The following is a 16783-nucleotide window of genomic DNA, read 5'->3' on the forward strand; positions in this document are numbered from 1 at the left end:
AAGCACATGGATTGAAAGTATGTATTATTTTTCCTTATAAAAGCATTTAGGAAAAAGTATAAAATTAAAGACGAAGAGATAAAGATTTTGGCAAATTATTATAAAAAAAATAATAATAATTTGAATGGACTGAAGAATCACCCATACACAGTGTGGAATCATAAACCAATCATAAACTGCCTCAGTGCTTGGCTCATAAAATATTCATGCACTCTGTATAGCTGCAGAAAGTAAAACTGTTGAGCGTCTGGAGTAAACTCCTAAATCAATAATATTAAACTCAAAACTATGCAAATAAGAGTACAAGCCAGGGTTTAAAATGTACAGCGTGAAACCTAGTTGACTACTACCATTAATTATATCCCAGGGTAAAGTATGAACAGTGTGAAAAACACTGAACAAAAATCCCAGGGTTAAGAAGAGTGAAAAGCCAAATTAATATTTGTGGTCTTCCCACAGGAAGACGTTTGTGTCTCTATGAAGCTTGACAATGCAGCGTTACGAACGCCTCCACAGATTCTTGATGTTGAGCTGTTCAGAAGATGTTCTGCAATCAAAGAAAGCACATTCACTGGTTTATTTCTGTGGGTGTTTGTAATGAATTGATTTCCTGAAATGACACCTCATGATCAGGTGTTAAGCCAGAAACATAGCAACGCAACGCACAATACATACAGCTGTAATAAGCATTTTTGTGCTACTTTAACGCTAACCTCAAATCAAACACTGAACAGAAATAAAACAGTAGTTAGGATTTGTTGACTAATATTCTGAAAAGAAGGTAACAAATTATACAATTTTGAATAAATGTTAAAAATGCATAAACATTTGATGCATTCATTTGAGTGTGTAGATGTGGTATGGTATTAACAATTAGTAAGTTGATATATAAAAATATATATGTTAAAGGGATAGTTCACCCAAAAATTACTCAAGAATGTGTGTAACCAAACAGTTGATTGACCCCTATGACTTTATAGTATATCTTTTTTCCATACTATGGAAGTCAATGGGGTCTATTAAATGTCTGGTTAGCCATATTCTTCAAAATCTATGTAAGGAATAATTGACGACAGGCCGTTGAATCATTAGAAAAATAATGCACACCCGAGGTGGTAATGCGGTCACGACGCGAAGCGGAGTGGCCGTTCACCTCGGGTGTGCATTATTTTTCTAATAATTCAACGGCCTGAAGTCAATTATTCCGCTTATACTACAGTTACCACACCTCGAAACATTGTTCAGATTATGTATTTCAAGACGTTTGTAAAGTTTTTGTCATTAAAACGCTCTTGTATGTAGGACTAATTTCTTACGTATCTAAACCAATGCCTCCGTTGCTAATTCCAAATCGTCATTTTAGAGTTAGTAACGGAGGTTTGAGCCACTGATAGCAGACTAATGTTGGGGACACACGACTAGCTGACACATTCTCTGACTGTTTTCATCGTAGCAGATTTTAAACACCGACTTGAACACAGACTGAACGCGCTGAACGCGCGTTTGGGCATGATCAGTCATACGTATCAAATTACATTCATAACCGGCCTTAAGTGTGTCCCCGGCTGTATGCAGTTATTAATGCAGTTATTAGAGAGAGATGTTGCAATAATGAGACAGAAAAGCATGTGCGTCAGTATTATTATTTATTTATTAATTTAATTCGTTTTAATTCGTTCATTCTTTTTTTTTTTTCATTGACAGATGACAGTAGACTATAGCCAAATAAATGAAACACAAAGCCCTTTTAACAAGTGGGCCTATAAATAATTATTTATTTATTATTATCTGCAATAAAAATCCGTACTGCAGGACTATCCATTTATTTATCCTACATTCAGTTTTATTTTCTATTGATTATAATATAGACAAGACTATATACTTTATTTATTAAAATTAAACTGCATGTTTCTATTGATTGTGAAGCTAGACATTGAAAATTCCAGATCAAGCGCATGGGTCTAAATGCTTTTTCTTGTTATGAATTGTATCCTATTTTCCGTTATTACCGTTAACTACGCGAAGTGATATGGAACTGTAATGCGGTCAAGACCTGCCTGGAACTACTTTAGCCGTGCGTTTCCCTGAAAATAATGCACATCTTAGAACGTTCGTCAACCAATCAGATTCAAGCATTCAATGGCCCTGTAGTATAAATATTTTTAATGTTCAGCAGAAGTAAGAAACTCATACAGGTTTGGAATAACTTGAGGATGAATACATAATGAATTTTCATTTTTGAGCGGACTATCCCTACTGATTGCTTTTTGATTGTCCCAAGTGGTTTTCCACATGTCTTTGAGCCTAAATTCATTCCGTTCATCATATAAAGCGATCGTGTCTTTTCAGAAAATTTGAACTAAACCGTTCAATACATATGGATTAGTTTTACAATCTCTTGAACTTTTTGAAGCATCAAAGTGGTAGTTGCGTGCCAATGGAGGGACAGAAATCTCTCAGATTTCATCAAATAGGTCTTCATTTGTGTTCTGAAGATGAACGAAAGTATTGTGTGTTTGGAATGACATGAGGGTGAGTAATTAATAAGAGAATTTTCATATTTGGGTGAACTATCCCTTTAAGATCAAACTGTTGCTCCATCATGACAGTTTTTGACCTGAAAAACTGGCCATGGAAGAAAGCATTTATACTAGTGTCCGCAATAGCGCCCCGTGTGGCAACACTGAGAATGCGATGCGTACACTGCGCTGGGAACTGCATTCTGAACACTCTGAATAATTTCAGAACTCAACAATGTGCTTGAGTTTGCACAAGTGTCTGCGTTCATGTACTTCTGTAAAGCATGTTTCTGGCCTTTTGTAATGTGCTACAGCAGTTTCATAAGAGACCCAGAGGACTCTCTTTTTCCCCCCCTGTTTACAGTATGACTTTCATCATTATGCTGACTTCACAAATGGGCTCTCAAGGACATGCATTATGTATAAGGTCTAGCTGCATGAACTGCTGCATTTGGTATCTCACGTCAGATGTCAAGCAGATGTCTTGAACAGAAAGCATGGTCCATATATACTCATCTTCAGATAAATCTAGCTGCCTCCCAAAGGCCATCGCTCAACTGAAGGCAGTTACTTTAGAGGAAAATGGTGCTCAAAGCAAATTAATTCAAGTGAAAGATCTCGCTTTCTTCATTTATATTCTTTGTGGATGTAACATTAAACTATGAATAAAAGACTCCATTAACACATTCTAGCTCTACAACACAATCTCTGAAAAGAAAACACATCTAAATCTACACACTTTAGATGAAAAGATTCAAATGTACAGTACCATAAAGTTCGGGAAACTTTGGAACCCTCGTAAGACCTTGAGATAAAGCAAAAGTTATGAACGTCTTCGTATTTATCTTTAGACATGAGAATCAGCAATGAGGGAGTAAATATTTCAGGAACTACTCGACTAGTACAAAGTAAATGTTTTAACATTACACATATTTGAGTAATGGTAAAACAATCAGCAGTAAGACTTAGCGGTTACTTCAAACCATGCAAACAAATCTAAGATGACTTCTACAGGAAACTACTCTACAGGCCCAAAAAACACGAGGTGTTTTGACGTGTTACCCTCCATAACTGTAATCCATGCCACTACCATTGATGTCACTGTAGAGAAAGCACAGCGATAATTGCATATAGACTTCTCTGAGAGGTATATGATACAGAAATTACAAATGATAAGAAAACAGAGGAAATACATAACTTTTAACCCCATAAAGTATTTTTATAAGGCCTCTAAATAACCAACATGATGAAAACTTTGCTAAAATCATGTTAAAATGTTAGCATCAAATATGACCCATCACGCTTTTGAGAAATGTTTATTTGTTAATCTCTCAATCATCATTTCATTCCATTGTATTATATGTAAAAACTACAGAGCTTTGATCATAAAGCAAAGCATTTTGTAACTTATTAAGACATATCGTAGGCATATTTATATGCATTTTATTGAAGTAGTCTGTTATACGGCAAATCTCATTGATTTACAAGCTATCGAATTACAGTATCGAGTTTTTCCATATAAATATCAGCAACTGCACCAAACTGCATATTTTTACTCATTGAATAAAACTGAGGTGTTTTTTGAGGTGTATGAGCTCCATATTCCCACTATATCATACTAAATGAGCCATAAAAGCCTGATGCATCAAATATGAAACTCAACAAAAACACTTTTTTTTGTCTAAAGGTTCAATAAACTGTTCCATAAAAAAAAGGACTATTCTGACTATTTCATGTCAAATGTGATTTTACAGGGTTAAAAACATGAAATCAAATATTCAGACTGTAATTTTTGTAACCCTTCTCCTCTATTCTGGCATATAACACCAGCTTCATTCCTGGTGGATAATAATCAGATTTGTTGAATTTTATTCTGAAATACATCAGACTACAGAAGTAAAATGTGTTGTGAACTGTATTTGACTTGGACTTGAACACCATCTACCTTAGTAGCTTACTCGTGTAAACTGACACTAAACCTGTCTGGAACAGATAAAGTGGATTTAAGAGTTTTGGAACACTGACTCTCGGTGATGTCACATTGCTGCGAGAGAGAGGAGCCATCCATCACAATCTCAGACGGTTTCAGGTTGAGAAATTCTGCCCTTGTGTGAGTCTTTCCTTGACAGTTTCCTGTCAGCTTTTTTAGGCTAATCTTATGCACTGCAGACCATAGAAAAGCACAAGTTTTTTGCATGTCAGCTTGTTACAGTGGTCCAGAAAAGTAATTAGATACAAAATATCACAGCACATGGCATCTGCAAATAAACGATGCTGGAGCTTTACTCAGAACTAACTTAATTTTTCTGAGCCATATTTACACTAATATTTAATTTTCCATTTGCTTTTTGTCGTCTTTTTTTCCTTAAACGTGAAATATTTTTCTTGTAAAGTTTCTTTACAATAAATGCTGTTTGCTCTGATGTAAATTACCATTTTTCCTTTTTTTAGATAGGCTTAAGTGTCCAAAAACTTTTTGAAACCACTGTATATTAAGCCTTAATATTAAGTTTCTCTTCAAATATAATTAAAACAAAAACAAATGCTCTGTTCCGATAGCGAACTGTCTATTTAGGCAGTATTTTGAAGCATCACAGGGATCATGTAGCTGGCTTCCAAGATAACTTTTGGCTATATATATATACACACACAATGCATAAAATATAAATAACAATACTACTTTTTACTTAAAGGGGGGGTGAAATGCTATTTCATGCATACTGAGTTTTTTACACTGGTAAAGAGTTGGATTCCCATGCTAAACATGGACAAAGTTTCAAAAACTAAGTTGTACGTTTGAAGGAGTATTTTTGTTCCAAAAATACTCCTTCCGGTTTGTCACAAGTTTCGGAAAGTTTTTTTCGAGTATGGCTCTGTCTTACGTAAGATAGAGCGGAATTTCCTTATATGGGTCCTAAGGGCACTTCTCCGGTAAGATCGCGGGCGCGCGCGCACTCGTAGACCAGAGCAAGAGAGTGAAAGCAGTTCGCCATCAAATCGCCCTGCCCGGCTTTAGGGAAGTCAATGTCACCAAAGAAGGGTGTTTTTGGTTGCCAGGGCAAGACAACCCTGCACAGATTCCCAAAGAACCCAGCGTTAAGGGACCAGTGGATGGAGTTTGTTTTCCTGAGCATAAACGGAGGTTGTGTAAGACTGTTGTTCCCTGCATTTCGACGGTGATTGTTTTATAAACAAAGCCCAGATCGACGGATTTGCAGATCGTCTAATGCTTAAGGATCGAGCAGTCACAATGATAAAGGTTCGCGGTCGTGCGTTGGAACCGGACGGTGAGTAAAACTGTTGAACAAATGTCTCTGTGTGTTGTCACTAGCTCGGCGCGTTAGCACAGCTTTAGCTTCGCCCACACGGCCCGCCCCCAGCCGCTCGTTTTTTTCCGGAAAGACTCGGTACAGCCTATCTTTCTTTCAAAAATATAATAAAACAAAAGACTTTTTGGAGATACGAAGGATGAAATATTACTCTATAGGTACTCAAGATTAACAGGAGATTGAGTGAAAATGAGCATTTCACCCCCCCTTTAATATTTGAATTTGTATTCCTAGAGTATTGTGTGAGTTTAGCACTGCTGAAATGAAAACATGCAAGTACCCATGTAATATCTTCTGTACCTTCTCCTGCGTTGTAAGCCAGTATGGCTCTGGTTCTCATCTGCTTGCCCTCGGCGGTTTTGCTGGAGCAGGTCTGGGAGCAGGTGGACCATTCAGTCCAGAGACTGAGAGCACAGTCTTTAGGGCAGGGAACCATACAGGGCACAGGTGCAGGGTAGACCGCATCCGCACACATCTCCTTCTCCACCTCTGAACCTGAAGCACAACACATGGTGTTAACAACATGTTTCAAATTCATTAAGCACCATTCTTCTACTGCCTTACATGTAAGCTAAAGTTGACCTTCATAGTTGACCTTTGCACATTAACGGGTAATTTTTTAAAAAATATAATAGCTGTTACTGTATTGTAGATTTTAGCATGGCTGCAATCTTGCATTGCAAAATCATTATCCAGAAATATTATTATGATATTAAATTGGCTTCATGAACATTAGCTTGATTGTTTTTTACTGTGTATGCTGTAAAACTGACTCGATTCTGATTAAAACTGAGGCCAAAATGTTCAAGTTGAGCTGATGAAAATATTTTCATCAAGCCTATTTTTAAGGCTTTTTACATTTCTTGGCATAGTGACATTACGTGCATAACAATTAGGTACATTTCCCCCATGATTCGTAATACCGTAATGCAATTAAATCTGATAACTGTAATGCTAAAAAATAAAAAGATATTAACTCTCATTTATTCATACATCAAAGTTTATTAAAATACTAAATATTAATTAAAAAATATTACAATTTAAACCTTAATTAGATTAATACAAATATATTGAAATTAAAATATTACTTCATATAATACAGTATATAATAATATTGTCAGATAATACACTAAAAAAAAGAAAATAATAAAAAACGCCATTGAGAAATCACCACCAAGAATTAAGGGAGCTACAAAAAACACATCCAGATGCATTATGGTAATGAAAATGTGGGCGTTAAATGTACTTAACTGTCATGAAAATAAACGTCACAAGGCAAAATATGTTAATGGACCTAAAATTAGGCAACATTTTCTTTATGCAAAATATGATTCACCCAGGCAAGCTTTTAATGCATTTCAAAACAATCTGTTGTCCTATTTTGAAACCGTGCCATCCTAAAAACAGTAGAAAGCAAACGTACAGATGGTTCTGAGGGACAGGCAAAAACAAAACATGTGCAATTGTCAGCGTGTTGTTGTTTGGCAGCATTCATTACCACGCACAGGCTCTCTCAAGGGTTTTTATCATATCTTTTACTCTGAGCCAAATATGATGAGTATCAGCTTGGTTTTGGCTTTAGCACAGTGACATGCTGGGGAGAAAAAAAGAAAAGAAAAGAAAAAACTCTCTCTCTGCTTGAGCACTGAACCACAAACACCCAATATATATTTCTATCAAAAGCAGGGACAGTCCAAGTTTCGCTTGTAGCAGATAGCGATACAATATTTACATCGATCTGTGTCAGAACTGTGGCCATGAAGCAATATTGTGTGTCACTCTCCGGCTGTCGGAGTGAAGCAGATGCCAAGTCTGCCTGTTAAAAAAAAACAACAACTAGCAGATCAATTTTAATTAGTGCATGATGGAATCAATCTGCCACAGCGTGCGGCTACAGCGAGGCAGGTTATGGCGAGACGGGGGCTTTTGATTGCTCACGCGGCAGATGCTAGAGAACATTATTGCACGCTATTATTATTTCATAGACGTCATATCACATGGCCACACAGCAGATTCTGAATGACAGTGGTCACGTGACAGTCGGATTTCTTGAAAACAACAGATGTTTCCTTATAGAGTCAGTGATGGTTTGTCTTTTTCAAACTCTCCAGCATTTGCTGAATAAACATACTGAGTCTTAAAGGGACGATTCACACAAAAAATGGTCTCATCCTTGACTCACCCTCATGCTTTTCCAAACCTGTATGAGCTTTTTTCTTCTGTTGAACACAGTTGACGGTAGCCGTTGATTTCCACAGTATTTCCATAGTATGACGGCTACCGTCAACTGTCTGGTTACCAACATTCTTCAAAATATCTTCGTTTGTGTTCAACAGAAGAAAGAAACTCACACAACAACATGAGGGTGAGAAAACTATGACAGAATTTTCATTTTTTGGGGAACTATCCCTTTAATGTGGTAGAATTGCAAAACTTTCCATGAAATTCCATCAGCAATAACTGGAAGCGTCCACTGTTATTAAAGGGATACTTTACTGATTAGCATTAAGCTTTGTATCAGTAGAAACCCGGTAGTATTTTCTAATAACTGTGCTTCCCTGAGACGAGACATTTCTGTATTGTGTGTCTGGAAAAAAACTCCAATGACGCAAAAATCGTAGCTCCAGTAGGAGGAGCTCGTCCCGCATGTCTTCAACCCGCCCATAGGGGGATCTCACGATAAAACACCGTCTTTTCAGTTTCATGTCGACTAGTAGCCTAGTTGTGTCATTTCTTCCAATACTGCCCTCTGTAACCGGTAGGTGTGGCTTGGGAGTGGCCTCGTAGGGCAGCGAAGCAACTGCATTCTGGGAGTTGTTGTCTTTCATCCACATGAGCCAAAAACACATTTTCTGGATTTTCTCAGTCTAGAAGGCACCAACTTCTAAAATAATTTCACATTTCTACTACATAAATGACCCAATTTAAATACACATTCATCTTTCCAGCGGTGAAATATCCCTTTAACTTCAAACATCCATTATGGTCCTTAGATATTTTTTAGCAAAGAAACAAAGGATTTGTAAACCACCCGGTTGCTATGAGCACTTTAGAGGAAGAATTAATGGATTAGCCAAATTGTGCCAGGTAGGAAACAATGAGTACTTGAAAGAGACTGAATATGTTGAGTTATGTCTATTTCTTTGATATCCATCTATTTCAGATAAATCTGCTCAAAATGGTACATAAAACAAAAACAAGCTGTAACTGGTCATCTGACCATCAAAAATCACTCATGGCCGTTTTCCCAGATCATTTGCACTGCAGTTAAAATGAACAACAATAACACTTTCAACATTATGAGAACACGGAGTATTTAGCAAAACTAACAAGTTGTTTTAGACTAGAGATACAGGGGTGACAGATTGTCAGACTTGTCAGAAGCCTGTCAGAACACTGTGACTCTGTGCCAATCAAAACATTGCTCTGTTTGAATTAGCATTCTGGCACAGCAACACTAGCACAACCAATGGAGTGAATCCATCCGTTTACCCGAGCAATGGCAGACAGCGGGAGTTCCCAGGAAATCTGTTCGAAAACAGTCATTATTTCATTTGGGGTCTCTACAACTGTAGAAAGTGTTATGATTGATTTAAAATTTCACTAATCTTACAAAGTTCTTATTTATTTTTTAAAAAGTACACATAATTCACCAATTCAGACTCCTGAGACTGATTCAAACTGTTTCGCCAATCGGTTCAACCAATCCATTAAAAAGAAGCACACAAATCAAATCAGACAGCACACTGTGAATTTCATTACATCAGATAAATTACCAAACCAAGTGCTGGATCTTTTCTCAATGCAAAAAAGGCTCCAAAAAGTGGCTTTTGTTCTAATTATACCAAGCTGACTTTTAGTGGTCAGTTTCTCTACATAAACTATCGTTCAAACGTTTAGGTCAGTAAGACATCTATGTCTTTTTCTGGAAAGAAATTACGCTTTCCTTGAGCAAAGATGCATACATTTAAAATTGATCAAGTAAAGACATTTCTAATGTTATACAAATTTATCAGATACAAATGTATCCACAAAAATATAAAGCAGCTCAACTGTTTTCAACAATGAAAACAATACGAAACATTACTCGAGCAGCAAATCAGCATATTAGAATGATTTCTGAAGGATCATGTGACACTGAAGATTGGCGCAATGATGCTGAAAATCTTACCAACCCCAAACCTTTGAAAGATGTACAGTATATTCCTAAATATTGTTGCAGGAAACACTGATAAGAGGACCTCCTCAACATGCTGTTGTTGAAGAGAATGACAATTTATGAGTGAGTGCAAGTCTTTAGCCGGTCAAATATACAAGTGCCTCTTCCAGCTATCTGAGATTGTCTTTATTGAGCAGCTGAGCTGGAGGAGGACACGATCACCATTAGCATCATGTTCACACTCCTCCGCTCTCTGCAGCTTTAACCCTGTAAATAGCTCCAGCTGAGAAGGGAAATGTTCCGGACATGCCAGCTGAGAGACTAAATAAATATGCCCATCTTCAGGATATAGCTTGAATTCCCAGAGGCTAATTACCGGATTCAAAATCAATCCTACTTTTGATTTCCGACACAGAAGCCGTCTGAACACAAGTGGGAATATACTGGCGGTATAATCACCTGGCAAGCTTCATGCAAGAGATTATTTTAGCATTTTTGCAATAAGAGTGTGCTTCTGTTGCAGTTTTCTAGAAGGGATGGATTAAATTTGCTGTTAATTTAGGCAATCCTAGATGATTGTTTCTTCGGTAGAAATGTGAAAAAGATTTTTAGCTGAAACCGTAGTACTTGGCGATAATGCAAGTCAATGGCAAGTCAATTATTTGACAGTATGCTCGCGCTCGAGACTGCCATAAACACGGTCGGGACCGTTTGCTGTTGCTGTGGATTACAGGTAATAATGTTGTAAATAATGTTCAGTACTACTAAAGAAAAAAGACACCTGATGCCAAAATTTTCACTACCCCTTCAAGCTCTATTCATATGTAACTAGTTATACTGTAGGTTTCACAGTTTCACAGAGATATGTGATTAATATGTGACTGTACTGAGTCTGAACTGAACATGTTTCATGATGCATGCACTAATCGTTCTTAAAAGCCGAGCTGGTTCACAGAATCAAACTGAACCGAACTTTAGTTCCAGGTTGATGACATAAGATGTAGCACTCATGCTCATTGCGCAGCACCAAATGAGCCAGCAAACATGTCCAAATGGGTTACTGAACCAAAAAAAAAATAAAGAACTGATGCAAAAAGAACAGAATATAGTTATTATTCGGTTCTTTTTGAGTCAGACATGACCGAAAAGCTGACTTTCGACTCTGCCTGTATTAGGTTCGTTCAATTCGAACCAGTTCTTTGTCAAGTCAAGTCATCCTCATTTATATAGCGCTTTTAACAATGTAGATTGTTTCAAAGCAGCTTTGCAGAGATAAGCGTATAATTTAAGGTAACAGACGTTGTTTTGGCTTCACAGTGGTTCTTTAATAAAGTTATTTTCCAGCTAAAGTTAGTTTTGATTGACTTGCTTCCGTCGCAATGATCACTTGTTATTAAATTAGGGGCCGCTAAGACGACACCATTCTCTCTACACAGACTTTAAACGCGAACCTGTGAGAAACGCTGATGGCATTCACATGCGCATTAAGAATTGGTTCTATAGTTATGTGCGTTTGAATATATGTGCGCTGGTTTGGAATTCCCTACAGACTAAGCCTAAACAAAGTACTGGTCTTTCCTTATAAATTTTGCTACAGAATTTTATTTTATTTTGTCACTTCGGGGTAGGTACACAAAACGAATTTTCCCGACAACGCTTTATCTGTAGAGTGGTAAAGGGATCCTCCATAGGGAGAGACTAGTTGGCACTTCAGCACTGAATGAATGAAGTGCTTTGGTTCAATAACCCATCTGGACATGCTTATTGCTCATTCTGTGCTGCACAATGACCGTGTGTGTCTTGCGTCATCACCCCTGAACGAAAGTCCGATTCAGTTCAATTCCGTGAACGACCTCAACTGGTTACCGGCTTAAAAGAATGATTTGTTCAAGAATCGAACACCACTGCAGAGATCCCAATCCCGTCTGAATCAACACAGATTCAGATATCCAACACAGATTTACACAGATATCCTGTGTTAATAATTATAACTCAAATGTGTTTAATACCTTCGCTGTTGATGCAGCGGACCTGTGGAATCTGAGTTCCCTCTCCGCAGTCCATCTCTTCATCAGGGATACACTCCTCTAGTTTGATCACCTGCCAGGTAAAACAGCTGGGATCATCGCACGGGATGGCCTCCACCAGGTGAGGACAGTTCCCCTCGCCACCCGTGGGGTCATTAGTGATTGTACGTCGTCTGAACTTGAAACCTGCAAATAAACGTGATGTAAACGGTCTATTAATCGCCTCCATCCCTAGTGGCATTTAGCCACACTTTAAAATGTCATTGAATTAGAATAAAATATCAAACTAATATTAGATATGTTCCCCAATTTACTTGAACCAACTCATCCTGAGGTGATTTTTGGTGGATGTGTGATCTTTTTAGGGTGGTTCTCACAAAACTCTCAAGAACATATCCAATTCACATTTCAATCCAAATTTAAAAGGAAAATAAATTCTATTCTGCATAAAGTAAGTCAAACCTCTTTTCTACATTGACATTTTTTTATCACAATTAAAGACCCTCCACATTCTCATTACCATAAAGCAATACAAAATCAGTAGGTACTGTTCACAACAGAAATACAAAAAAAGAGAGGGATTTAATCATTTAATCATGATTTAATCAGTTCTACTGCCTTTAACGCTGATTTTAATAATATTGTTGCAATAGAAGAAAGCGGCATTAAAAATAGACACGTTTGTTAAACTTAGACTTTAAAAATTAAAATATAATATTAAAAACAGGCCATAAAATGGGGCATCATTTTCTTTTCTTTTTTTGTTTCTTTTTTGACATGTTCTTTTTTGAGATTTACCTTTATTTATAGAGGCAAAGTTCAGTAAATTCCAACTTTAATAGCCATAGGTCTCTGTGCTTTATGTTTTTCAGCCAAAATAGTATTCATCTAGGTTACACTTTATTTCATTCTATCTATGATGACATCTATGACATCTATGATGTCCACTTTAGACATTCTACTAACTATAAGTAACTTTGCTACTACTATTAGTAGACTGTTAGGTTAAGATTAAGTGTCAGGGTTTCGTGTTAGTAGAATAAGTTAACATGTAGTTGCAAGTTACTTATAGTCAGCAGAATGTCTGTTTGGGGATCGTCAAAATAAGGTCTACAGATATTAAACAGAGAGTCTACTAATACTCTAATGAGAGTTACTTGACATGTAGTTGCAAAGTCACTTATAGTTAGAATGTCTAAAGTGGACCATTAAAATAAAGTGTTACCTTCATCTAATATGGTTTGTGTGAGATTCAATGTTAGCTCTAGTACTGAGGTCTACCTTTTGTGGTTATACTCAAATTTATCTGTGTGCTTCGGGTATGTACTGTTCTAATCTAAATGAAGACATTTTTTTTGTTGCATAATTGCTGCAGATATGCTGCAATGCAGCATCCTCAACCAATAATATAAGATAATGGTGAAATCAAGTCAGTCGGTATTCAGCAAAAACACAAGCTGCAAAATAGCTCAGTAAAATATTGTCTCACATTGAACATTAAAACTTTTTTTTTCAGCGAATATATTATTGTTTCAGCCATGTTTACCTTTCTTCACGACCCGTTCCTCGCAATTCTCAAAGGTGCAGAGCCCCCAGGCGCCCCACGGGGACAGTTCACACTCCACGGGGCACGGGATGTGACACAGTTGCATTGTACTTGGAGACGTTCCCTTGCAGAGCCGAACGTCTACGGGCTGTGATGCTATAATGCACATAAACACACATTAAAACACTGCAATAAGACTCTCACATGGAGACGACACATGGCGTACAATTAGGTTTATGTAACTGCAGGAAACAACAAATGGCAACATTTAACACGCTCCGGAGAATCTCCATTCCCAGTTGCATCACAGCAAAGGAAAAACAGGAGAAAACCAGAATCTCCACAGATTTTAGCATAATTTGAATGCACATGATTTTTGTTTTTAAATATTTAAACTAATTTGATAATATTTCCTGTTATAAACCATCCTAAAAATAATGATAAAATGAAATAAATAAAAAATAATTCTGAAAAAAATAAAAATAAAAAAATAAAATGAATAAGACAGGCAAAACAATTTTGGGATTTTGGGCTATTTGGCTTTTCATAACATGTTTTTTGACGTTGACTAGTGGAAAGAAAACATCCAAAATAGACTTAAGCATTTATTTTATTGCACTTCATCTATTTGCATGTATAGATTCCATTTATAATACATATCTTCAGATGCCGTTTTCTCTAAATGAGTTTCATATGCAAACATAACACTTGTAATACAATGTAAGCAATCCATGGATGGATGGATGGATGGATGGATGGATGGATGGATGGATGGATGGATGGATGGATGGATGGATGGATGGATGGATGGATGGATGGATGGATGGATGGATGGATGGATGGATGGATGGATGGATGGATGGGAATAGTTCTCAAATGAATGTAGCCAATGAACAAACTACGTAAATCCTGTCTGGACTCAATATATCTTTAACTCAAAACATAAACAAGAGTGATACATTAATGTTTTAACACAGAATTTTCCTGTCGGCTTGATGGGTGACAGGTGACATGACTGCTGCGTTTGCATCAAAGCGAGGTAAACTCTTCTTGTGGAGCTCTCTCATACTGATATGTGGTGAGTTCTGCTCTCTAGAGACTTCCAAAACAAAAATGTTCACAGAAATGTGCACAGATTGTGAACTAAATAGTACAAGAAGATTGACTGCGCCACAGACCTTCAAAAAAATTTGATTGAACTCGAAACCAAGCATGGGGAATAACAGTACTCCATTCAACTGTTCCAGTGAAGCATGTTCCCGAAATTAACGGAGAGACAGATTTCAGTGTAATGCACCATCATCTGAGTTAGCATAACACTGCACAGGTTGTCCTTGTTTACGTGCCAGATGGGCTAGACCTTCTGTGCAGACTTTCTGTCTAATCCAAATTCGGTCTTGTGCCTGCTTTGACAAACCCAGGTGGACAGGCTTAGCTTCAAGCATGAGAATGATTTGCTATTCTTCGGTCACTGTTTGAAAATAGATGAAAAACCTAAGGTGGCCTTGCTATTTCTTGCAATACACTAACATACAAAAGTTTGGGTTTGGTAAGATTGAATTTTTTTTTACATTTTTTTTTTAAGAAGTATCATATGCTCATCAATGCTGCATTTATATGCTCAATAATATTACTGAAATATCAATAAAATGGAAATCTTTTGTAACATTACAAATATCTTTATTTTCACGGTTGTCCTTGCTGAATAAAAAAATCTTATTGAACCCAAATTATTGATCTGGTTTTGCCCCATATTATAAAGCCCATGAAATCAAATGTAGAATGGTCTAGTTTAAAAGGCCCAATTGCTTTTTTTGAGGAAGAGCGTACAGTAAGAAGCTGTAAGAAATACAGTCATCGCCAATCAATCTCTCTCACTTGTCTGGTGCCCAGAGGAGAGCGTTGACTAAAACACAGAGTGTTGCATCAGTATCTAAGCTTGTAATGAGCTCTCTATGGACATAAACACTAACAAAAATACAGAAAGTAAACAGACTACGCAAACAAAATATGTAAACATGCTTCAGGCAAAGAGATTTGATCAAACAATAAAGAATAAAAAAGTAATATATATATACATACATATATATATATACATATATATAAAAATTCGAACTAAAATGTCCATGTACTTCATCTGTGGCATGCTTTTGATAATCACAATCAATCATTTTGACAAAGTGTTGGTTATACTTTCAAATCAACTTTGGTACACTTAGATTCAGTTGAAAAATACCCCAAATATTCAAAATACGGTGTTAAAAATCTTACCTGAGATCTCAAAGCTGATAGACAGGAGAGGAGGGACACTAGGCGTCTGGCCATTTGGAGACTGACCTTCTACAAAACACACAAACACCAACTCTAGCGAACTACTGCTAATAAGCATCATTCAAGGGACAAATACTGTCACTATGAGCTCTATACTGTGACTATTTACATAATATTACAGCTTTAAAGGGATAATGCAAGGCATAAGCTGGTTAACTTTAACTATCCGTAGCTGTGACGTCAAATGCCGCAGACAAGGGGAAATATAAGCCCATTCAACCTTTTAAGAGCCCTCAAAAAACAAATACAATAAAATGATATACATTTAATGACAATGCACTGCCACTTTTGAAATGTCATCAAAAATATATACTTTTTAGCAGGATAAAGGCATGGTTACGATCAGGGGATGCATTAAAAATAAAGATTTTCTGTCATTCGGATGGACTAGGTTGAAAAATTTCCATCATGCTATACTCTTATCTGTCAGTAAAATATTAAAAACTCTTGTTTCTCCCCTTAAATTATCACTCACACCTCTGTTGATTTTCACTTTTTATTTTCTCGATTTTCTTCATGAAATGCAATAGACCAGACAACTATATCTGTCAGAACAACAGAAAGCATTGTGAATTATCTGTCAATGTTTTTACAATTTGGTGTTTTATGCCATTTACCAGCAGTACCAAACTGTCCATGCCAAACGTCTTGGTTTGTAATACCATAAATATGTCACATTTAGTTCCCTTATGAAACAGCTATTTTTTCATAGTAGACTCCAAATACAGCTCTGTCCAATCGAATGTCAAGGCAGTTTATTCAGGGTACTAAGGCATCGCCTCCATTGACCTTCATTCAGACAGTAATGTGATAATGTGAGGTATAAGCTGGTTAGCTTTTACTTGTGCTGAAATCAAGCTTCTTCGATGGAT

General features: G+C 36.8%; 1 protein-coding gene across 1 annotated transcript in view; it reads right to left on the reverse strand.

The window, feature by feature from the left end:
* Positions 1–16783, reverse strand: part of thsd7ab (thrombospondin, type I, domain containing 7Ab) — a 111385-nt gene that overhangs the window by 41373 nt on the left and 53229 nt on the right. Inside the window, exons 5-8 of the mRNA XM_081389132.1 lie at positions 15852–15920; positions 13581–13736; positions 12017–12220; positions 6149–6343 (exon numbers count right to left, since the gene is read on the reverse strand). Coding sequence (XP_081245258.1) covers positions 6149–6343; positions 12017–12220; positions 13581–13736; positions 15852–15920 — 624 coding nt within the window. The remainder of the gene's footprint in view (positions 1–6148; positions 6344–12016; positions 12221–13580; positions 13737–15851; positions 15921–16783) is intronic.

Source organism: Scardinius erythrophthalmus (genome assembly GCF_964197995.2).
Source record: "Scardinius erythrophthalmus genome assembly, chromosome: 16".
Classification (NCBI taxonomy): domain Eukaryota; kingdom Metazoa; phylum Chordata; class Actinopteri; order Cypriniformes; family Leuciscidae; genus Scardinius; species Scardinius erythrophthalmus.